The sequence below is a fragment of the Cyclopterus lumpus genome, chromosome 16, assembly GCF_009769545.1.
Source record: "Cyclopterus lumpus isolate fCycLum1 chromosome 16, fCycLum1.pri, whole genome shotgun sequence".
Taxonomy (NCBI): domain Eukaryota; kingdom Metazoa; phylum Chordata; class Actinopteri; order Perciformes; family Cyclopteridae; genus Cyclopterus; species Cyclopterus lumpus.
In genome coordinates this window covers 520,001-535,000 of record NC_046981.1, presented here as the reverse complement: position 1 = coordinate 535,000, position 15,000 = coordinate 520,001, and the positions used below count along the sequence as shown (strand labels likewise).

The 15,000-nt window shown below is 44.6% G+C and overlaps 3 protein-coding genes across 13 annotated transcripts in view; 2 read left to right on the top strand and 1 right to left on the bottom strand.

Annotated features, from left to right (window-relative positions):
- arhgef2 (rho/rac guanine nucleotide exchange factor (GEF) 2) overlaps positions 1 to 2,317 on the top strand; it is a 27,006-nt gene extending 24,689 nt beyond the window's left edge. The window contains exons 21-22 of one of the 2 annotated variants that reach the window (XM_034553991.1): positions 1,447 to 1,594; positions 1,673 to 2,317. In XM_034553991.1, coding sequence (XP_034409882.1) covers positions 1,447 to 1,594; positions 1,673 to 1,722 — 198 coding nt within the window. In that variant the 3' untranslated portion in view covers positions 1,723 to 2,317. Of the gene's footprint in view, positions 1 to 1,443; positions 1,595 to 1,672 lie in introns of both variants that reach the window. The other variant, XM_034553990.1, reaches the window with a different exon arrangement.
- A 2,822-nt stretch (positions 2,318 to 5,139) lies between these two features.
- Positions 5,140 to 14,145, top strand: LOC117745055 (tropomyosin alpha-3 chain-like). Of its 8 annotated transcripts, none has more exons than XM_034553067.1 (9): positions 5,140 to 5,320; positions 6,084 to 6,251; positions 6,344 to 6,477; positions 6,569 to 6,686; positions 7,250 to 7,320; positions 11,105 to 11,180; positions 11,295 to 11,357; positions 11,449 to 11,518; positions 13,007 to 14,145. In XM_034553067.1, exons 2-9 carry the CDS (start codon positions 6,117 to 6,119, stop codon positions 13,087 to 13,089), a joined length of 750 nt encoding a protein of 249 aa, XP_034408958.1. In that variant the 5' UTR covers positions 5,140 to 5,320; positions 6,084 to 6,116; the 3' UTR covers positions 13,090 to 14,145. The 8 variants fall into 8 exon arrangements, with proteins under 8 accessions (XP_034408958.1, XP_034408954.1, XP_034408955.1 ...); XM_034553063.1 differs by having other exon boundaries at positions 5,152 to 5,448; positions 6,096 to 6,251; XM_034553064.1 differs by having other exon boundaries at positions 5,152 to 5,448; positions 6,087 to 6,251.
- The window catches only part of pmvk (phosphomevalonate kinase), a 10,364-nt gene continuing 9,495 nt past the window's right edge, over positions 14,132 to 15,000 (bottom strand). The window contains exons 4-6 of one of the 3 annotated variants that reach the window (XM_034553071.1): positions 14,864 to 14,902; positions 14,557 to 14,686; positions 14,132 to 14,475 (exon numbers count right to left, since the gene is read on the bottom strand). In XM_034553071.1, the coding sequence (XP_034408962.1) occupies positions 14,279 to 14,475; positions 14,557 to 14,686; positions 14,864 to 14,902 (366 nt within the window). In that variant the 3' untranslated portion in view covers positions 14,132 to 14,278. Of the gene's footprint in view, positions 14,476 to 14,556; positions 14,723 to 14,863; positions 14,903 to 15,000 lie in introns of all 3 variants that reach the window. The other 2 variants (XM_034553072.1, XM_034553073.1) reach the window with 2 other exon arrangements.

Sequence of the window (15,000 nt, the reverse complement as noted above, 5' to 3'; positions counted from 1 at the left end):
GGATAAAGTAAACTGGATAAAGTAAACTGAGATAAAGTAAACTGGATAAAGTGAACTGAGATAAAGTAAACTGAGATAAAGTAAACTGGATAAAGTAAACTGGATAAAGTAAACTGGATAAAGTAAACAGGATAAAGTAAACTGAGATCAAGTAAACTGGATAAAGTAAACAGGATAAAGTAAACTGAGATAAAGTAAACCGGATAAAGTAAACTGAGATAAAGTAAACTGAGATAAAGTAAACTGAGATAAAGTAAACTGAGATAAAGTAAACTGGATAAAGTAAACAGGATAAAGTAAACTGAGATAAAGTAAACTGAGATAAAGTAAACTGAGATAAAGTAAACAGGATCAAGTAAACTGAGATAAAGTAAACTGAGATAAAGTAAACTGGATAAAGTAAACAGGATAAAGTAAACTGAGATAAAGTAAACTGAGATAAAGTAAACTGGATAAAGTAAACAGAGATAAAGTAAACTGAGATAAAGTAAACTGATAAAGTAAACAGGATAAAGTAAACAGGATAAAGTAAACTGAGATAAAGTAAACAGGATAAAGTAAACTGAGATAAAGTAAACTGAGATAAAGTAAACTGAGATAAAGTAAACTGAGATAAAGTAAACAGGATAAAGTAAACTGAGATAAAGTAAACCGGATAAAGTAAACTGAGATAAAGTAAACTGGATAAAGTAAACTGAGATAAAGTAAACTGGATAAAGTAAACTGGATAAAGTAAACTGAGATAAAGTAAACTGAGATAAAGTAAACTGAGATAAAGTAAACCGGATAAAGTAAACTGAGATAAAGTAAACTGGATAAAGTAAACTGAGATAAAGTAAACTGGATAAAGTAAACAGGATAAAGTAAACTGAGATAAAGTAAACTAGATAAAGTAAACAGGATAAAGTAAACTGAGATAAAGTAAACTGAGATAAAGTAAACAGGATAAAGTAAACAGAGATAAAGTAAACTGAGATAAAGTAAACTGAGATAAAGTAAACTGAGAAAGTAAACTGGATAAAGTAAACAGGATAAAGTAAACTGGATAAAGTAAACAGGATAAAGTAAACTGAGATAAAGTAAACAGGATAAAGTAAACTGGATAAAGTAAACAGGATAAAGTAAACTGAGATAAAGTAAACTGAGATAAAGTAAACAGGATAAAGTAAACAGGATAAAGTAAACTGAGATAAAGTAAACTGAGATAAAGTAAACAGGATAAAGTAAACTGGATAAAGTAAACAGGATAAAGTAAACAGGATAAAGTAAACTGAGATAAAGTAAACAGGATAAAGTAAACTGAGATAAAGTAAACAGGATAAAGTAAACTGAGATAAAGTAAACAGGATAAAGTAAACTGAGATAAAGTAAACTGAGATAAACCAGCTCTGGTTGAACAAAACCAAGATGAGCTCAAACAAGCCAACCTACGGTGTCTGTCAGCAGGGGAGCAGGAGGCGGGGCAGCAAGGAGTTGGAGCCCCGCCCTCTCGCACCATTGGCCAGCCAGGATCCCGTCGACCAATTAGACGGCGTCGAGGAAGGAAACGGGGAGGAAGTGATCAGGAACTCTCCTCGCTCTGACAGCCCTAGAGGTGAGTACCACTTCATTTATTATAATTACGTGGTAATATTACATAATCATACATCACCTGTGACCTCTGACCCCACAGACCTGCAGGACATCCCAGAGGAGAGCGAGTGTGGAGCTGATCCTAGTTAACGTCACACCTGTAGCTCACGACCTCAGGGACCTGCTGATGTCACCGTGACGTCATGTGACGTCACTGTCAGACTTTTATTGTGCAAGCTGGAGATGATGTCATTTCCTGTCTTACAGAAGCCTTTTTTAGACCAAATGGGACTTCTGGTCGCAGCTGTCGTACTTTTGCTCTTGAAGTGTTTTCTGAATGTTGCTGTTAGGTTAGAAACAGGAAGTATAACCATGTGACCTGTTTACATCATCACATCAGCTGTAGCCCCGCCCAGACATGTTGAAGTGGGCGGGGCCTCTTATTGGGAGGGTGGGGTTTATACCGTGTCATAGGACTTGTTTTTTCTATCATTGAGACTCAAAGATGAGACGCATTGTGGTCACCACACTACATTACCCAGAATGCCTTTGGATATCAACAACTTGAGTCACACCTGTTGTGCTCAGTTGGATTATCATGTTTCTTCTTGTGAGAATCAAACAGTGTAAACTGTATTTATATAGTAATTTAAAGCTAAACGTAGTTTAATATTAGAAACCATTACTGTCAAATAGTCCAAGAGACTCAAATCTGTTTCTGTCCTTTGTGAAACCAAAAAAAAAAGAATTCAATTTAGGAACAAAGTTTGGCAGCAAGTGAGAATTTAAAAGTTTACAGAAATCATTTCAGGATGAAACAGTTTTTAACGGATCTCTGAAGAGAGTTTAGTTTGTTTCAGGAAGGAAGGGGCGGGGCATACTGTGGAGTCGTAGATCAGTGGTGTTTTTAAAAAAAACAGGAAGCTGTTTGCTGTCAGACTGAAACACGAGATCACTGCTCTCTGTTAGCATGTTAGCATGTTAGCATGGCTGTTCTTTTATACCTGTATAGAATCTGATCGTATATTGTCTTATTGATTGGTTTGTCCGAACCAATCAGCTTGCTTGAGGACATTTTTATTGAGATGAGGTGAACAAGTTGAAAGTGGACGTCCAGTCAGTGTTGATGGTAAATGTAGTTCATGAAGAAATAACTGACCCAGAGCGCTGAGTCCTCCTGCTACAAGGACCGGACACACGGCACGTCGTATCCTCGGCCTCAAAGCAGCCGCTGCATCTCTGGATCCAATAACTACAGCTGAACGGACTAAACTCTGGACCTCGTCCACAACCTCCTCGTCCAGAGCGACTTCGTCCAGAACCTCCTCGTCCAGAACCTCCTCGTCCACAACCTCCTCGTCCAGAACCTCCTCGTCCAGAACCTCCTCGTCCACAACCTCCTCGTCCAGAACCTCCTCGTCCAGAACCTCCTCGTCCACAACCTCCTCGTCCAGAGCTACTTCGTCCAGAACCTCCTCGTCCAGAGCGACTTCGTCCACAACCTCCTCGTCCACAACCTCCTCGTCCAGAACCTCCTCGTCCAGAGCGTCTTCGTCCACAACCTCCTCGTCCAGAACCTCCTCGTCCACAACCTCCTCGTCCAGAGCGACTTCGTCCACAACCTCCTCGTCCAGAACCTCCTCGTCCAGAACCTCTTCGTCCAGAACCTCCTCGTCCAGAACCTCCTCGTCCAGAACCTCCTCGTCCACAACCTCCTCGTCCACAACCTCCTCGTCCAGAACCTCCTCGTCCACAACCTCCTCTTCCAGAACCTCCTCGTCCAGAACCTCCTCGTCCAGAGCGTCTTCGTCCACAACCTCCTCGTCCAGAACCTCCTCGTCCACAACCTCCTCGTCCACAACCTCCTCGTCCAGAACCTCCTCGTCCAGAACCTCCTCGTCCAGAGCGACTTCGTCCAGAACCTCCTCGTCCAGAACCTCCTCGTCCAGAGCGACTTCGTCCAGAACGTCCTCGTCCAGAACCTCCTCGTCCACAACCTCCTCGTCCAGAACCTCCTCGTCCACAACCTCCTCGTCCAGAACCTCCTCGTCCAGAACCTCCTCGTCCAGAGCGACTTCGTCCAGAACCTCCTCGTCCAGAACCTCCTCGTCCACAACCTCCTCGTCCACAACCTCCTCGTCCAGAACCTCCTCGTCCAGAACGTCTTCATCCAAAGTGTCTTAGCAAAGGACGTCCTGGTCCAGAGTGTCCATGACCTCATATTATGGGATGCCATTTTTGCTAGCAATTGTTATCAAAGAGAACACAGTGTGTGTGAGCACTGGCTGTGTGAAGAAGTTCTTTGTTGCCCTCACAGGATGCAGGAGGAGTTCAATGGACTACATTTCCCATCAACTCTGACTTTAATGGACTACATTTCCCATCAACTCTGACTTCAATGGACTACATTTCCCATCAACTCTGACTTTAATGGACTACATTTCCCATCAACTCTGACTTCAATGGACTACATTTCCCATCAACTCTGACTTTAATGGACTACATTTCCCATCAACTCTGACTTCAATGGACTACATTTCCCATCGACCCTGATGGAGAGTTTTCCCTTTAACCAAAAGCTGTTGATCTGCAGAGCAGAACTCATGAAGGTTCATCACAGTGTCGAAGTTTTAACATTTTACAAATATGTCATAAATATAAAAGAGATGAACGAGCACGTTCGCCATGGAGACGGTAACCATGGACACGGATGTTCATTCTGATGCTCTGTCATCAGGGCTCAGTGAGGAACATCAGACTCATCATGAAGGAACAAAAACTCCAAAGGTCAAAGGTCACATGATACAAAAACAATCGAGCGTGGTAGAAATGATCGTCTTTGTTCTGAGACATTTCTAAAATAAACAGAACGACGGTTTAAAGGAGGAAATGAACGAATAAATATGAATCTCTCGATAAGGTTGTGTTATTTACACATTTATATTTTTAGCTTGGGAACTCATGTTTTCTCACTGAATGTTTATTAAAATTACAAATCTCCTTTTTAGTACATTTCTATATTTGAGATGTTTTGGTATCATGTGATCCTTCAAACAGCTGATTGCGAGTTTAACAATAAAATAAGCTTTTATCATGAAGTTTGATGAAGACTGACCTGGAGTCAGGCGTTTCTTATTATATTGTAACTTAACAGTAGAAACGTTCTAATGAAGTGTTTGTAAAAAGATTTGATCAGGAAACTGAAAATTACTTTTGTTGTAAGTTTATTGTTTGTGTGCTCATTATAAATCTAATCAGCTGGACAAAATATGATGTTGGTGTTTTTATTTCTGGAGATTAAAATTAAAAAATACTTTTAACGTCCAGGTTTATTTTGTTCTTTGTATTATATAATATATCAAATATACACTGATTTAAACATCTGTTATTGCAAACATGTTTTACATATATTGGGAGGTTTTGTGTCTTTTCCATTTTTCAGCTTTACGAGAGAATGTATCATATAAGTTGATATCCATCAGAAATAAATCATGTTTGTTTTTTATAGTTTTAAACTGTAAACTGAGATTTATATCCTTTTGAGACTTTTAATTTGAAAGGTATTCTACCGTCACATCCGGTGGAGGGAACTTAACCCGGAAAAAGGTGCAGTCGTCAGTTGAGAGTTGACTGGAAGAGGAAGCGGCGCAGCTCAGAACCAGGACCAGGACCCACAGAGACCAGGACCAGGACCAGAACCTGCAGACCCGAGTATCCGAGTCCTCGTGGAGCTTCAGACACAACCAGAGTTTGTTTGTTTGTTTGTTTGTTGAACTTCCTGTAGCTCTCGAGCTAACAGCTAGCTACCTGCTCCCAGTGACGTCAGGTGAAGTCGGGCTCGAGCCCAGGTGTGTTGTTTTCCGGAGCCTCGGACAGGTAGGAGAACCCCTTAGAACAGCTCACCTGCTGCACGCGCTCTGACGCTAAGCTACAATGCTAACAGGGCGGTGGTCCGCTGCTAGCATCCGGAGCGAACGAGCTAATTATAAATATATAAAATACAATACATATGTAATATATAATAACCCTAACACGATACACGTTTAATATACAATATATAAATAATACAAAAATAAACCATTTTCATCGTTTGAGTCAGATGATCAAATAGTTTATTGATTTGTTCTTTCATTATCAATAAATTGTTCAGATATTTAAAAAAATAAAATGCTGATTCAAACGTCTCAATTGTTTTGAATAGATCTGTCATTTAGTTTGTTGCAGCTCCTAAAATCTATTGATTATTAATTAGTTTTTTAATTGTTGATCTGATGCTTTTCACGTCTAATAAATCCAATTATCAAATTAATTTAGAATAATTTTAGTTTAATGTTTGCTCGGTTTAAAATGGAGCACAATCTATCTTTAAATGTGACACTATTTAATTATATTTATTATTTATTTATTAGTTAGTTTCTGGCTCCACTGATGTGAATATTGATTTCTTTAAATGCGTTAAGTACCGATAGCTCCGCTAGCTAAAGGTACTTATAAGTCCATTCCTCCTGCAGGAGAAGAAGAAGAAGAAGAAGAAGAAGAAGAAGATGAGCGGGGGACTGAACAGCATCGATGCCGTGAAGAAGAAGATCAAAGTGCTGCAGGAGCAGGCGGAGGAGGCCGAGGACCGAGCCCTCCGGCTGCAGAAGGAGGTGGAGAAGGAGAAGAGGACCAGAGAGGAGGTACTCACACACACACACACACACACACACACTCAGTTCAGTTTCATGGCAACACCTGAGCCAGGTGAGCCTGACCTGCGGGCGTCTTGCAGGCGGAGGCGGAGGTGACGGCTCTGGGTCGCAGTCTGCAGCTCAGCGAGGACAACCTGGAGCGAGTTCAGGAGCGACTCTCCACCACCGTGTACAAGCTGGACGAGGTGGAGAAGTGTGCAGACGAGAGTGAGAGGTGAGGCGCACACACACACACACACACACACACACACCTGGAGGTTTTATTTCTCAAACAAGGAGACACAGAATCCCCCCTCCCCCCTCAGAGGTATGAAGGTGATAGAGAACAGAGCTCTGAAGGACGAGGAGAAGATGGAGCAGCTGGAGGTTCAGCTGAGAGAAGCCAAGCTGATCGCTGAGGAAGCCGACCGCAAATATGAAGAGGCAAGGAAACGACTATATGAACTGATTATCTATCTGTCTGTCTCTATTCAATTCAGTTTATTTTGTATAGCACAATATCACAACCTCCCCTCAGAGGGCTTTACAATCTGTACACATACGACATCCCTGACCTTTGACCTCACATCGGATCAGGAAAAACTCCCCAAAAATAACCTTTGACAGGGAAAAAAGGGAAGAAACCTTCAGGAGAGCAACAGAGGAGGATCCCTCTCCCTGGATGGACAGAAGAATAGATGTCATGTGTACAGAATGAACAGAGTTACAGAGTTACATAAACACATTACATGAATATGACAATGTATGAATGGAACTCCAATCCATGAAACAGAAGGAGGTAGAGAGGAGGGGGGGCGGGCATCAGCAGGGCCAATGGGAGGCCGGTTCACCAGCATCAGACACCTCCAGGTCCAATGGACCCTATGAGACGTGAAGTCACAACGACTCTCTCTCTATCCACAAGTAGACGTTAACTAGTGTGTGTAACTAGTGTATATTTAGACTTCTGATGGTTATCCGGTAAAATCAACGCATTTGATTGACAGGTGGCTCGTAAACTGGTGATGGTGGAAGGGGAACTGGAACGAGCTGAAGACAGAGCTGAGCAGGGAGAGAGGTCTATAACACACACACACACACACACACACACACACACACACACACACACACACACACACACACACAGTCTACTTTGGTGTTTCCGTTGTGGATGGGAGGTCGAGCTCCAGAAGATGAACGGCTCCTTTGAGGAAACTGATTCTGCTCTTTAGTTCTTCAGGTTGTGAAGTCTGATGACGTCACTCTGCTTCACTAACAGCCTTTTGATCTCGCTGCGGCCGTCTTTCTTTCTCCTCCTGAAACGTGTCCGTCTTCATCTCCTTGTGTCTTCATGTCTTTGTCTCCTGTCTTCATGTCTTTGTCTCCTCCTGTCTTCATGTCTTTGTCTCCTCCTGTCTTCATGTCTTTGTCTCCTCCTGTCTTCATGTCTTTGTCTCCTGTCTTCATGTCTTTGTCTCCTCCTGTCTTCATGTCTTTGTCTCCTCCTGTCTTGATGTCTTTGTCTCCTCCTGTCTTCATGTCTTTGTCTCCTCCTGTCTTCATGTCTTTGTCTCCTCCTGTCTTGATGTCTTTGTCTCCTCCTGTCTTTGTGTCTTTGTCTCCTGTCTTCGTGTCTTTGTCTCCTGTCTTCATGTCTTTGTCTCCTCCTGTCTTCATGTCTTTGTCTCCTCCTGTCTTCATGTCTTTGTCTCCTCCTGTCTTTGTGTCTTTGTCTCCTCCTGTCTTCGTGTCTTTGTCTCCTCCTGTCTTCATGTCTTTGTCTCCTCCTGTCTTCATGTCTTTGTCTCCTCCTGTCTTTGTGTCTTTGTCTCCTCCTGTCTTCATGTCTTTGTCTCCTCCTGTCTTTGTGTCTTTGTCTCCTCCTGTCTTCATGTCTTTGTCTCCTCCTGTCTTCATGTCTTTGTCTCCTCCTGTCTTCGTGTCTTTGTCTCCTGTCTTCGTGTCTTTGTCTCCTCCTGTCTTCATGTCTTTGTCTCCTCCTGTCTTCGTGTCTTTGTCTCCTGTCTTCGTGTCTTTGTCTCCTCCTGTCTTCGTGTCTTTGTCTCCTCCTGTCTTCGTGTCTTTGTCTCCTCCTGTCTTCGTGTCTTTGTCTCCTCCTGTCTTCATGTCTTTGTCTCCTCCTGTCTTCATGTCTTTGTCTCCTCCTGTCTTCATGTCTTTGTCTCCTCCTGTCTTCATGTCTTTGTCTCCTCCTGTCTTCGTGTCTTTGTCTCCTCCTGTCTTCGTGTCTTTGTCTCCTCCTGTCTTCGTGTCTTTGTCTCCTCCTGTCTTCATGTCTTTGTCTCCTCCTGTCTTCATGTCTTTGTCTCCTCCTGTCTTCATGTCTTTGTCTCCTGTCTTCATGTCTTTGTCTCCTCCTGTCTTCATGTCTTTGTCTCCTCCTGTCTTCATGTCTTTGTCTCCTCCTGTCTTCATGTCTTTGTCTCCTCCTGTCTTCATGTCTTTGTCTCCTCCTGTCTTCATGTCTTTGTCTCCTCCTGTCTTCGTGTCTTTGTCTCCTGTCTTCATGTCTTTGTCTCCTCCTGTCTTCATGTCTTTGTCTCCTCCTGTCTTCATGTCTTTGTCTCCTGTCTTCATGTCTTTGTCTCCTCCTGTCTTCATGTCTTTGTCTCCTCCTGTCTTCATGTCTTTGTCTCCTGTCTTCATGTCTTTGTCTCCTCCTGTCTTCATGTCTTTGTCTCCTGTCTTCATGTCTTTGTCTCCTCCTGTCTTCATGTCTTTGTCTCCTCCTGTCTTGATGTCTTTGTCTCCTCCTGTCTTCATGTCTTTGTCTCCTCCTGTCTTCATGTCTTTGTCTCCTGTCTTCATGTCTTTGTCTCCTCCTGTCTTCATGTCTTTGTCTCCTCCTGTCTTCATGTCTTTGTCTCCTCCTGTCTTCATGTCTTTGTCTCCTCCTGTCTTCATGTCTTTGTCTCCTCCTGTCTTCATGTCTTTGTCTCCTGTCTTCATGTCTTTGTCTCCTCCTGTCTTCATGTCTTTGTCTCCTCCTGTCTCATGTCTTTGTCTCCTCCTGTCCTTCATGTCTTTGTCTCCCCTGTCTTCATGTCTTTGTCTCCTGTCTTCATGTCTTTGTCTCCTCCTGTCTTCATGTCTTTGTCTCCTCCTGTCTTCATGTCTTTGTCTCCTCCTGTCTTCATGTCTTTGTCTCCTCCTGTCTTCATGTCTTTGTCTCCTGTCTTCATGTCTTTGTCTCCTCCTGTCTTCATGTCTTTGTCTCCTCCTGTCTTCATGTCTTTGTCTCCTCCTGTCTTCATGTCTTTGTCTCCTCCTGTCTTCATGTCTTTGTCTCCTCCTGTCTTCATGTCTTTGTCTCCTGTCTTCATGTCTTTGTCTCCTCCTGTCTTCATGTCTTTGTCTCCTGTCTTCATGTCTTTGTCTCCTCCTGTCTTGATGTCTTGTCTCCTCCTGTCTTCATGTCTTTGTCTCCTGTCTTCATGTCTTTGTCTCCTCCTGTCTTCATGTCTTTGTCTCCTGTCTTCATGTCTTTGTCTCCTCCTGTCTTCATGTCTTTGTCTCCTCCTGTCTTGATGTCTTTGTCTCCTCCTGTCTTCATGTCTTTGTCTCCTGTCTTCATGTCTTTGTCTCCTCCTGTCTTCATGTCTTTGTCTCCTGTCTTCATGTCTTTGTCTCCTCCTGTCTTGATGTCTTTGTCTCCTCCTGTCTTCATGTCTTTGTCTCCTCCTGTCTTCATGTCTTTGTCTCCTGTCTTCGTGTCTTTGTCTCCTCCTGTCTTCATGTCTTTGTCTCCTGTCTTCATGTCTTTGTCTCCTCCTGTCTTCATGTCTTTGTCTCCTCCTGTCTTCGTGTCTTTGTCTCCTCCTGTCTTCATGTCTTTGTCTCCTCCTGTCTTCATGTCTTTGTCTCCTCCTGTCTTGATGTCTTTGTCTCCTCCTGTCTTCATGTCTTTGTCTCCTCCTGTCTTCGTGTCTTTGTCTCCTCCTGTCTTCATGTCTTTGTCTCCTCCTGTCTTCATGTCTTTGTCTCCTGTCTTCGTGTCTTTGTCTCCTCCTGTCTTCATGTCATGTCTTTGTCTCCTCCTGTCTTCATGTCTTTGTCTCCTCCTGTCTTCATGTCTTTGTCTCCTGTCTTCGTGTCTTTGTCTCCTCCTGTCTTCATGTCTTTGTCTCCTCCTGTCTTCATGTCTTTGTCTCCTCCTGTCTTCATGTCTTTGTCTCCTCCTGTCTTGATGTCTTTGTCTCCTCCTGTCTTGATGTCTTTGTCTCCTCCTGTCTTCGTGTCTTTGTCTCCTCCTGTCTTCATGTCTTTGTCTCCTCCTGTCTTCATGTCTTTGTCTCCTCCTGTCTTCATGTCTTTGTCTCCTGTCTTCATGTCTTTGTCTCCTCCTGTCTTCATGTCTTTGTCTCCTGTCTTCATGTCTTTGTCTCCTCCTGTCTTGATGTCTTTGTCTCCTCCTGTCTTCATGTCTTTGTCTCCTGTCTTCATGTCTTTGTCTCCTCCTGTCTTCATGTCTTTGTCTCCTCCTGTCTTCATGTCTTTGTCTCCTCCTGTCTTCATGTCCATCTGTCCATGCACCTACATGCCTAACAGTAAGGTTCGGAGGTTGGAGGAGCAGTTAAGGAGTTTCGACCAATCGCTGAAGAGCCTGCAGGCGTCTGAGGACAAGGTACTGAGGGTCAATCTGTCAATCAAACCAGAGGAGCTCCTCCTGCTGCCTCCTATGACCTCTAGTTCTGCTTCAGCTTCTCCTCCTGCTCTCTGCATGACTCTAACCTGCTGCTCTTGTCATGAACTGTGACGTCATGAGGTCGTGACCCAGATGCCCAACCACACAAAAAGTACCTGTTTGACCCAAACTGTCTGATTTGACCTTTGACCTGCAGTAAGAGTCGAGGGTTGGAGGAGGAGCTGACTACTGTCTTCACTAGTTCAAAGTCTCTGGAGGCCCAGACTGAGAAGGTAGGAGGAGGAGGAGGAGGAGGAGGAGGAGGAGGAGGTCCTCAAACACTGGTGTTTTAAACCTGTTGCTCTCACCTGTCCGTCCCACTGGTTCTGATTGTCTGTGTGTCTCAGTACTCCCATAAAGAAGACCGGTATGAAGAGGAGATCAAGAACCTGAGCAACAAACTCAAGGAGGTGAGTCACTGGCTTCCTGTCACATGGCGCTAAATAACCTCATCCTATTGGTCGAATGAGTTCAGGGAACCTGTTCACTTCCTGTTTGCAGGCTGAGAGCAGAGCTGAAGCTGGAGAGCGCTCAGTGGCCAAGCTGGAGAAGACCATTGACGGCCTGGAAGGTGTGTGTGTGTGTGTGTGTGTGTGTGTGTGTTCTGGTTGATGACTGTGTGTGTGTGTGTGTTCTGGTTGATGACTGTGTGTGTGTGTGTGTGTGTTCTGGTTGATGACTGTGTGTGTGTGTGTGTGTTCTGGTTGATGACTGTGTGTGTGTGTGTGTTCTGGTTGATGACTGTGTGTGTGTGTGTGTTCTGGTTGATGACTGTGTGTGTGTGTGTGTGTTCTGGTTGATGACTGTGTGTGTGTGTGTGTGTGTTCTGGTTGATGACTGTGTGTGTGTGTTCTGGTTGATGACTGTGTGTGTGTGTTCTGGTTGATGACTGTGTGTGTGTGTGTGTGTTCTGGTTGATGACTGTGTGTGTGTGTGTGTGTTCTGGTTGATGACTGTGTGTGTGTTCTGGTTGATGACTGTGTGTGTGTGTGTGTTCTGGTTGATGACTGTGTGTGTGTGTGTGTTCTGGTTGATGACTGTGTGTGTGTGTGTGTTCTGGTTGATGACTGTGTGTGTGTGTGTTCTGGTTGATGACTGTGTGTGTGTGTGTGTGTGTGTTCTGGTTGATGACTGTGTGTGTGTGTGTGTGTGTTCTGGTTGATGACTGTGTGTGTGTGTGTGTTCTGGTTGATGACTGTGTGTGTGTGTGTGTTCTGGTTGATGACTGTGTGTGTGTGTGTTCTGGTTGATGACTGTGTGTGTGTGTGTGTTCTGGTTGATGACTGTGTGTGTGTGTTCTGGTTGATGACTGTGTGTGTGTGTGTGTGTTCTGGTTGATGACTGTGTGTGTGTGTTCTGGTTGATGACTGTGTGTGTGTGTGTTCTGGTTGATGACTGTGTGTGTGTGTGTGTTCTGGTTGATGACTGTGTGTGTGTGTTCTGGTTGATGACTGTGTGTGTGTGTGTGTTCTGGTTGATGACTGTGTGTGTGTGTGTTCTGGTTGATGACTGTGTGTGTGTGTTCTGGTTGATGACTGTGTGTGTGTGTGTGTGTTCTGGTTGATGACTGTGTGTGTGTGTGTGTGTTCTGGTTGATGACTGTGTGTGTGTTCTGGTTGATGACTGTGTGTGTGTGTGTTCTGGTTGATGACTGTGTGTGTGTGTGTGTTCTGGTTGATGACTGTGTGTGTGTGTGTGTTCTGGTTGATGACTGTGTGTGTGTGTGTTCTGGTTGATGACTGTGTGTGTGTGTGTGTGTGTGTTCTGGTTGATGACTGTGTGTGTGTGTGTGTGTGTGTTCTGGTTGATGACTGTGTGTGTGTGTGTGTTCTGGTTGATGACTGTGTGTGTGTGTGTGTTCTGGTTGATGACTGTGTGTGTGTGTTCTGGTTGATGACTGTGTGTGTGTGTGTGTTCTGGTTGATGACTGTGTGTGTGTGTGTGTGTTCTGGTTGATGACTGTGTGTGTGTGTTCTGGTTGATGACTGTGTGTGTGTGTGTGTGTGTGTTCTGGTTGATGACTGTGTGTGTGTGTTCTGATGACTCTGTTTGTTTTCAGACGCTTTGACTTCGGCCAGAAACGCCAACATGGAGCTTCAGACGACTCTGAATCAAACCATGGAGGAGCTCAACTCCTGCTGAGCTGACTGGACGAGGAAGTCCTGCTCCTCCTTCTGCTGGATGTCAGGGAGGACGGGGTCAAACTCTGTGGCCAACCCCCCCATAATGATTCCTGTTGCTTTAAGGGCCCCCCTCTTAATGATTCCTGTTGCTTTAAGCCCCCCCCATAATGATTCCTGTTGCTTTAAGCCCCCCCCTTAATGATTCCTGTTGCTTTAAGCCCCCCTCTTAATGATTCATGTTACTTTAAGCCCCCCTTAATGATTCCTGTTGCTTTAAGGGCCCCCCTCTTAATGATTCCTGTTGCTTTAAGGGCCCCCCTCTTAATGATTCCTGTTGCTTTAAGCCCCCCTCTTAATGATTCCTGTTGCTTTAAGCCCCCCCTTAATGATTCCTGTTGCTTTAAGCCCCCCCTTAATGATTCCTGTTACTTTAAGCCCCCCTTAATGATTCCTGTTGCTTTAAGCCCCCCCTTAATGATTCCTGTTGCTTTAAGCCCCCCCTTAATGATTCCTGTTGCTTTAAGCCCCCCCTTAATGATTCCTGTTACTTTAAGCCCCCTCATAATGATTCCTGTTGCTTTAAGGGCCCCCCTCTTAATGATTCCTATTGCTTTAAGCCCCCCCTTAATGATTCCTGTTACTTTAAGCCCCCCTTAATGATTCCTGTTGCTTTAAGCCCCCCCTTAATGATTCCTGTTACTTTAAGCCCCCTCATAATGATTCCTGTTGCTTTAAGGGAGCCCCCCTCAGTATTATGTGAAGCCAGTCGAGGAGCTGCTCTTTATATCGTCTCTAAGGGAGTTTAACAGACCTTCACTCGTTAAGGACTAATTAAGAACTAATTAAGTGTTACTATTGATCATAGATTAGTGAGGTTTTTGTTCCTGGGGGGCGTGGTTTAAGGCAGCCAATCACCACGAGGCATTCCACTGCCTCAGGTGACCTTTGACCTGATGAATGAATAAAGTTTGGGATGTTTTTACCTGGAAGTCGGCGATGATGTCACAGCTCATTGTAATAAATCATGACAGGATTTTATAAAATAAAAGCACCGCCACTGGTTTGTAGATCACAACTGACTGCGTGTTTATTGTATTACATATAATCATGTATTAAACGGTTCATAACTCCGTTAGCGGCCATGTTGAGAGCCGTGTGGAGACAACCAAATCACATCTTCTAGTTTGATTCAGTGATCAATAATCTCATCAGAGGGTGAGGTGAGAATCTCCCATGAGCCTTTGCTGCAGACTGAACCCTTCAGTGTTCAGGGTGACAACCTCAGCCAGCTTCAGGATTGGCTGCAGCTGCTCTTCTAACGAGGGGGCGTCGGCCTCGTTAGTGATGATCCAATCGAATTCAACGCCGCTGTCCAACCCGCACTCCGACTCTGCATCGTCCACACCTGAGAGACAGACGGGTAAACGGGCGGTTAGAGAGCCAGACGGGTAAATGGGCTGTTAGAGAGACAGACAGGTGATCTTACCTGTGGAGAAGCTCCACCCCCTCTGTTTGCGTGTTTTTTCTGAACTTTGAACTCTGACACTTTGAGTCTGTTGTGGAAACTCCGACCAGAACCACTGCAGGTCTGACAGCCGCCGGGCGTCACTCACCACCTGACCAATCAGAGAGCAGAGAGCGTCACTCACCACCTGACCAATCAGAGAGCAGAGAGCGTTACTCACCAGCTGACCAATCAGAGAGCAGAGAGCGTCACTCACCACCTGACCAATCAGAGAGCAGAGAGCGTTACTCACCAGCTGACCAATCAGAGAGCAGAGAGCGTCACTCACCAGCTGACCAATCAGAGAGCAGAGAGCGTCACTCACCACCTGACCAATCAGAGAGCAGAGAGCGTTACTCACCACCTGACCAATCAGAGAGCAGAGAGCGTCACTCACCAGCTGACCAATCAGAGAGCAGAGAGCGT

Excerpts from the sequence above, each read along its gene's own strand:
- LOC117745055 (XM_034553067.1), top strand. The coding sequence starts at position 6,117 with ATGAGCGGGGGACTGAACAGCATCGATGCCGTGAAGAAGAAGATCAAA. Across the intron at positions 6,478-6,568 it reads TGTGCAGACGAGAGTGAGAG|AGGTATGAAGGTGATAGAGA; the intron begins GTGAGGCGCACA and ends CTCCCCCCTCAG. Across the intron at positions 11,358-11,448 it reads TGAGCAACAAACTCAAGGAG|GCTGAGAGCAGAGCTGAAGC; the intron begins GTGAGTCACTGG and ends TCCTGTTTGCAG.